General features: G+C 43.3%; 1 protein-coding gene across 8 annotated transcripts; it reads right to left on the reverse strand.

Annotated features, from left to right (window-relative positions):
* Positions 1-1295: 1295 nt before the first annotated feature.
* On the reverse strand, positions 1296-7362 carry LOC147895543 (uncharacterized protein At4g06598-like). 8 transcript variants are annotated; one of them, XM_087383354.1, is made up of 8 exons: positions 5871-7362; positions 4710-4801; positions 4479-4573; positions 4098-4170; positions 3053-3950; positions 2830-2905; positions 2585-2711; positions 1296-2424 (listed from the first exon to the last, which is right to left on the reverse strand). In XM_087383354.1, exons 5-8 carry the CDS (start codon positions 3805-3807, stop codon positions 2048-2050), a joined length of 1335 nt encoding a protein of 444 aa, XP_087239480.1. In that variant the 5' UTR covers positions 3808-3950; positions 4098-4170; positions 4479-4573; positions 4710-4801; positions 5871-7362; the 3' UTR covers positions 1296-2047. The 8 variants fall into 8 exon arrangements, with proteins under 8 accessions (XP_087239480.1, XP_087239475.1, XP_087239476.1 ...); XM_087383349.1 differs by lacking the exon at positions 5871-7362 and adding an exon at positions 5020-5246; XM_087383350.1 differs by lacking the exon at positions 5871-7362 and adding an exon at positions 5020-5246 and having other exon boundaries at positions 4068-4170.
* Between the last annotated feature and the right edge of the window lie 214 nt (positions 7363-7576).

Below are 7576 nucleotides of genomic sequence, written 5' to 3' on the forward strand. Positions count from 1 at the left end.
TAATCTTTTAAGCCTAAGTCCAAGAGAATGCACATTATTTTATGAGCATAGGTTAATCTTTTGAAGAAAGGATTCTAACCCACTCTCTTGTGATTCTCAAGAGTGAGCCCTACCACTAAGCTATAGTGTGGTATAACTTGCCAACTACTAACCATAATATTATAAAAGGTCCCTCTTTCCCCTCCAATTAAGCCATGTTTATAGGTTAATTTAAGCTTAATTTATTTTAAACATAGCTTAATCTTTTAAGCCTAAGTCCAAGAGAATGCACATTATTTTATGAGCATAGGTTAATCTTTTGAAGAAAGGATTCGAACCCACTCTCTTGTGATTCTCAAGAGTGAGCCCTACCACTAAGCTATAGTGTGGTATAACCCGCCAATTACTAACCATAATATTATAAAAGGTCCCTCTTTCCCCTCCCCCTTTAAGACATCCCTTCTTTAATACCCCTTCATAAGTGGCCCCCCACCCCTTTTATAAGTGGCCCTTCATCCCCTCCCCAATCTCTAGTGCCTCCCTCTTTAAGGCGCCAACCCTCCATTATCCTTTAATTAAAACTTCTCCCCTCCCCCCTTTATCCCTTAGTATTAATCATGCCCTTGACCTCTGCCTTTTGATCCCTCTTCTTTTCCCCACAACTAGTTAATAGGAATTTTGATTTAAAATTCTCTAGGGGCACCATATTATAATTCTCAGAGCTAAGCACAAACATCAGTGGTCATGTACCGTATATTCGTCTACGTAGCATAGATTAAAGAACTGAAACTATAAAAACTGTTCCAAAGCTTGTATCTGTTGTCTAGACCAGAAAAGACACTTAAATTAAAAGACAAAGAGGCAGCGTGGTCAAAAACCATATATTCTTCAACTTAGCATAGATTAAACAAACGAAACTGTGAAAACTATGCCAAAGCTTGCATTTGTTGTCTAGACCAGAAAACCAATTCTCTTAAATTAAAAGACAGGTCTAGGTTGCACAACCGAAACTACTAAACACAGCTCAAGTGAAGCCATTAATCCTCAAACCATCTGCCTATTCACAGGAGTAGAATGCTAATTAAGAAAGCATCCTTTTCATACTTCTCAGAGCTATGCACAAATACTATAGAGGCAGCTTGATCAGGGACTGTATATTTTTCAAGTTAGCATAGATTAAACACCTGAAACTAGGAAAACTGTTAACACCAAAGCTTGTACTTACGGGAAGTACTAGTTCAAACCGTTGTGCAGAAAAGAAGTGACTGGAATGCTAATAAGCAAGCATCCTCTTTACAATTCTCAGAGCTAAGCACAACAAATTTCATAGAGGCAGCGTGGTCTGGAACCAGCTTAGACAACTGAAACTAGGAAACTGTTCCAAAGCTTGTATTTGATGTAAATATTAGGTCGAATCGATTATCAACCATCCATTTATTTTGAACAAAGCTGGATATCTCAGTATTCTTCCAGGAACTGTAATATGAAATACTTAGAAACGACTCGAGGAAAGATACACGCAACACGGAGAAGACACTATGGTGTCATATATAATCTGAATATGATCCTTTGTCCTTGGTTAACAAAGTATGAGAGCCTTAATCAATTCTTAAAATTTACCTCTCTCACTGCACCTTCAGATATGGACAGTCCTAGAAAAGGAACAAGGTTTTACACCTCAATGAGCGTAAAGCAGTGGTCTCTAGATCATCGAGGAATGAACAGATTCTTTGAATCCCCAGGCCTTCTGATCTTTAGGATCTGCAAATATGCCACTAGATAACATTTGGAGTATTTCAGTCCCACAAAATTACCCCTTCGAAAAGTGACTAGATCCAGATTGACTACATTACATGATAATCTGAGTAGGTCCTGACTGTCCATAGCATGTAGTCCCGCTCCTTCCAGACCATGAATGAGTCAAAGAAATCAGACAAGCTATCATCCTCCAGTTTGGACACCTAGATTCCTGCCTGGAAGTTGACAAAACTCTTGAAGGATACACTCAAACCCCTTATACTGATCCTAGAAGTCAAGTACCAACAACACCATTAATTGCATTTACATCCTAATGCCTGCCTTCTGAAAGTTTGCCCCCAACTGCTACGGTGCAGTTGGAAGGAAGAGCTGCTCTTAGCCCATTCAGCCTGCCACTGTTGTTTACACTTTCATTACTTGAACCAGCGTCCAGAGATACACCAGCCAAGTTTTCCATAAGCCCAGTAAGAGAAACAGACAAGGAAGTGTCCGAGTTGGCCTGCTCATAACCAAAGGTCAGCTGGCTGTATCGCTGTGTTTGAAGGCCAAAATCAGAGGGCAAAGAAGAATGGCGCTGTAAGTGTTGTTGTGACTGCTGCTGTTTCTGTTTTTGTTCCTGGTATAGCAGCTGAAATTGATGCAGCTTTTGTAATCTCTGTACCTCTTTCTTCAAAACCTCATTGTGAGCTGCACAGTGAGCTTAATTGGATTCAGAACCGTATGGATGAACAAACAAATTAAGAGACATATACCTTTGTAAGAATAGAATATATCCAATCCTACAAACAATTTAAGAAACAAACATGCAGTGAAGCTTAAAGGACAACTTGCTAGCCCTAATACTCACAATCCTTTAACTTTTTCTCGCGCATATAAATAGCAATCCGCTGCTTTAGGGCACTGTTGTCCATGTCCAAAAGAACACGTTGATGCTCAAGATAAGTCACTTGAGGTGATAACATGGACACCTCATTCTGTTAAAAAAGAACACATTGTTAGCATAGATTGTGGGAGACTTGACCAAAAATTGAAGCTTGAAAATGAGAACTCAGATGCCTGAACAATGTTACATATCAGAAACAATGTGGTCACCTGTAAATTATTAACAATCCTCTCAAGCTCTGCAATGTACTGTAGCTTTCGAACTCGGGACCGCTGAGCAGATTGCCTGTTAGCTAGAACTCTTAACCGTAAATAGCCGGTCATCCAAGTTTCCAACTGAAAAGCACTACAATGCTTACCTTGACTCAACATTTAGCAGTATATTGCCAGCCTCTACGGGAAAAAGAGACATGCACGCTCATCAAATACTCACCGCTTTGCTGGCTTAGAATCAAGGTTGACTTCAACTGGGCATGTTGAATCTGCTGCTGTGCCATGTTGGCTGGAAAACTCCTCATCTTCAAAAGTTTCACCTTCAGGTCCAGAAACCAGCTGCCCCGGCACCACCTTGATCAAAGATCTAACCGTGTTACTGCTATTTGAGTGAGAAGGATCAGCAACTATCATAGAGAGTGCTCCATTCTTATTTGTTGTCCTGCTATCAAAATTTAAGACGGAAGGTTGTGCCCTGACACTGATGGGAACGTTCTGCTGCTTCTGCAGTTGCTGGATTTCTTTCAAAAGCACGGACAGTTGGTCACCATCTAGATGTTCCAATGCAGATTCTTGTGGTGGTAAAATGAGCGCATCATTGCCATCAAACTCCTCCTCCTCTGCAATGTTACTTATTGTATACAGGCCTCCAGAGCTCTCTAGATATGTGAATGAGTCACTCGCACATCGCCTATGAGAGCCTTTTTTACTTGGGACATCAGAATCGTCCAGTAAATCATCCAGCCAAGAAGGTTGCTCCTGAGTCAGGAAGCTGCACGAAGGTGTACGCTGATGCTGTCTTTGGCTTCCACTCAAGCTTAGACTATTCTGATGACTGTACAGGCCAGTGCCCAAATCCGCAGAAGAACCTCCAATACTGGCAAAAGGAGGAATTCTGGGAGGAAGATGAGCAGGACTGCCAACAAATCCTCTGTGAGCAGCTCTACCTTCCCCTTTAAGATATTTTGTTGCCATAGTGTTCAGCAGCTACGTTACAATAAAATATTGCCGCAGATATTGTTCTGCCTGGCCTAATGCCTATAATAGGAAGCCCTAGTAGCAACCATTATTCAAACAGCTCCAAATGTTCCTGAGATGCCCAGTAGCCAGTACAATTTCTGTAAATGAAAGGACTGAAGTCAGGAGTGTCCCCCAAAAACTTGACTCAACTAGACATTAAAAATTCAAAAACAAAATTAATCTACCCATTTTCATTAAAAGAGGTGTTTTCAGACCATTGCAGAGCTTTCTGAAGGTGTTCACACCTCGTGTATAGGGACTCTTACATTCCTTTGATCATTTGTCAAGAACTATTACAGATCTGTTGAGTCACAGGACCTGCGCAAGTTTGGGATGTTAGGAAGTTGCACAAGTCCAGATTGTACCTTTTCCATCCTCATCCAAGAATTGGTGTTAAGAAAGTACAGAATCTACAAAAGAGCAGGTACAGGGCATAAAAGTTTAACATTACATGAGAAGACACCTGTACTAAAAATCAAACAAATGTGTATACTTTTGCTTGAAGGCAATCTTCTTTAGCAGCTGCCTTTATAAAGCAATGAGCGAAATTTTTTCCAAAAGCATCCTTGGACGGGCAAATACAAGTCTCAAACATGTAGCTAGCGGACAAAGCACCTAGCACTTGCCTTAATAAAGCATGTCCCCAAGTACGCACGTTGAAGCACTTTGTCAAAGCTCAAGCCCCCCCAACAAAGAGAGAAATCCACCCTAGCCAGTTATGCTGGAAGATTGAGATCCTGAGCAACCACCTTCCAAAAGCAACAAGTGAAAAAAAAATCCCAAAAGCATCCATGGAAGGGCTTGCAAGATACGCGTCTCAAACACATAGCTAGCTGAGAAAAGAATCAGCCACTTACATGAAATGAAAGCATGTCCACAACTGCGTCTGCTGCTTGCTTTGTCAAACATCAAAACCCCCAACAAAGACAGAATTCCACCCTAGCTTTTTCTGAAGTTCATAAGGAGCCTAGTCAGAGGCACATTCTTTCATACCTTTTGTCTGTGCTTATGCTAGAAACATTGTGTTACTTTGGCACTTAGTCCACATATTACATTATGGCATCAAGGTTTTGTTCATTCATGTCTTTAAGAGCTTAAGGACTACCCAGTTTAGGCTAAAAACATAGTGTTACTCAGCATATGTCCACGGACTAGGGCAGCACTCACATAGTTAGGGCACATTTTGACGCTGAGCATGCCACCGTCAGACATGTAGCCTTTTTACAACAGCAGAATTGCAATGCTTTCAGCACGAAACTCGTGATCAGATAGGGGTCACAAAGAAATACACAGCAAGGAAAGGCCAAATGTGTCCATGTATGAACCTCATGGGTTGAGTAGCTTTGTACGAGTTCGGGCTTTCTGGTGCCCTCTGCCACCTTGCTGTTTCCTGAGCTTCTGCACTTACCCATGAGCTGCCCAGCAGTGCTGCTTGTGATAGTTTGCAAGGCTCATGTTATGTGTACTCAGTTTACCACTTGTCTATCCGAGAGAAGACTGCTTCCAGTTCCAGTAGAGACAGACTGGACGTCATGGCAGGCGTCTCATTTTTGTAAGAGCGGCTTAACTACTCTTGGGTCTTTGTAAACAGACATATTAGATACCTTGGTTACTCTTATAAGCGCTCAAGGGGTTGTTTTTGCCAGTATCCATCTACTTGTTGTTCAATATAATGGCATAGCAAGCAAGATGTTTTGGCTCTTACATGGTGACCTTCTGACTACTTCCTCCACTGACCGATTTCTACACTACTTCCCTGTGAAAGCACCAATACATAATTTGAGAGAAAACACGAATTACACCTTATTTGATCTGCTTTAATAAGCAAATTCAGCAGGCAAAGCACTCGGAACACAAAAAAGCTCCACCACTGCCAGACCAAGAGCAAGCAAGACAAAGGAAGCACACAATATCTTGAAGCGTCTACTTTACATTATACATATATACCTCAGGTTCAAGGGCACAATTGTACAGAAGCACTAGAAAAGAATTCATGCAGAAAAGATAAATAAACTTACTCTGAAAATCTCGAGTGCCAATCATGAGGCGTCGAAGCTGATATAGTGAAGATCTCAAGTGCCAAACATGAGGCGTCAAAGTGTTCCGCGAGCAGATTGAAGAGGAGGGCATCAATGTGCGCTGAGTTCAAGAAGATACAGGAGGACCCACAATATCTCTTCCTAAAGTTTGTGGGCCCCGCAAAAGTGGAAACCCACTAGAAGTTTCAATCAGACCCAATTAAAAGGGGAATTCCCACACAAACGGGCTTGGTGGAGTACTCCAGCTGGTGAGATTAATGTGATGAAACTGGTTATCCTTAAGTTAAAAAGGAGAAGCGTCAACATTAGCTGCAGCAGCAGACGTAAAAATTAACTGGCACAGATATAGGACAAAGAAAACGAAAGACGTGTGGAGTCTCACAAAGCAGCACAGTTTTGCTTGCTGGTAAACAGCGAGTGTGCGACTGCCTACTTTAATGGAATGATGCAGATATTTGGCCCCTTGGCGTGAGGCAACCAAACCAGGAAAAGATGTCTATGAACGCAACCTCCTTTCAGAACAAGTCAAAGGGAGGAATTAAAATGGATACCGTTCACAATGAGACGGTTTCGACCACGCCTCAAGCGTGAAGTGTATCTTTTGTTGGAACAAAGTAGCCGGACCTTGGAAGGAGTGGGGCAAGAAAACTTGCTTGGCAGCAAAAGAAGAGGGCACAGGAGTCTGAGTTCCTTTCAAACCAGGAAGGATCGAGCCTCAAATTGAACCAAAAGAGGGAACCTTTGGGCTGTTCCATTCATGTGGGTGAGAGTGGTACACGCAGAGAACAGACCGTGCTCTGCAGTGCGCTACAATGGCAGTTACAAATAACGCGCTGTAGGAGGGCGATGTTGCCGGCACACAAGGCACCGCAAATGAGGCCTAGTTTGCAGGCTGCAAAAAAACACTCTCAGTTACAAGAGCTTCCCGTCCCCCTCTTTCGCCTTCCCTCAGCTCCAGCGACTGCTATGGAGCCCGTCGCAGAGACCACGCAAAAGATAACTGAGACCATGACTGTTCGCTTCCAACCTCTTCTCCTATTCTTGGCGAGGTGTGGGACTTCGGACAAAGCGACGCAGAGGTTGCAAACTGATCGTCGTTTCTGCTTCTATCCCTTCCGCCACCTCTTCCGTTCTCCCCCTCGAAGTGTCCGCGATCCTCGAGAGCTCAGACTCAGAGGGAGTAAAATCTTTGCGAAGGAAAACGAGATTCTTCTCCCCTTCTCTCTCCTCCTCCTTCCTGCCCTCGAAGTGTCCGCGGCTTGGAGAGTTGAGAGCAAAATTGTTCGAGCGAGGAAAGGTAACTCACTCTGTGTGTGTGTGTCTCTCTCTCTCTCTCTTTCTCGCCCCCTCGACCTCAACTGACTCCTCCTTCACTCAGTGCTTCCCGTGCCGCTACAGCTACGGCACTGCATGCAACTGTTGGAAAGCTGCAGGGGGGGGGCGGGCGGGGGAAGGGGGTAACGGGAGGAAGATGCTTGTTGTTGGGAGAGAGGGGCGGGAAGAGTGCCTCTCGTATTATTAATGGTCCTTTTGTCCACGTGGCCATTTCCTATTCGTATTCATCCTAAGACCCAAGGACATGTCCGCCTAGGCATATGTGGTTAGTGGTTACCCCCTTAAAGCTACCAATGTCAATAGATAGCTGGAGGTTGGCAATCTACCCGGTTAGCAGTAGTTCCAACTTG

The sequence above is a fragment of the Dipteris shenzhenensis genome, chromosome 13, assembly GCF_047967505.1.
Source record: "Dipteris shenzhenensis isolate YYH24624 ecotype China chromosome 13, Dip_SZ_1.0, whole genome shotgun sequence".
NCBI lineage: Eukaryota > Viridiplantae > Streptophyta > Polypodiopsida > Gleicheniales > Dipteridaceae > Dipteris > Dipteris shenzhenensis.

Coding starts and splice junctions, on each gene's coding strand:
- LOC147895543 (XM_087383358.1), bottom strand. CDS start 3,807: ATGGCAACAAAATATCTTAAAGGGGAAGGTAGAGCTGCTCACAGAGGA. Junction 2,712..2,829: donor GGATTGTTAATAATTTACAG/GTGACCACATTG, acceptor CTTTTTTAACAG/AATGAGGTGTCCATGTTATC. Junction 2,425..2,584: donor CGAGAAAAAGTTAAAGGATT/GTGAGTATTAGG, acceptor CTCACTGTGCAG/CTCACAATGAGGTTTTGAAG.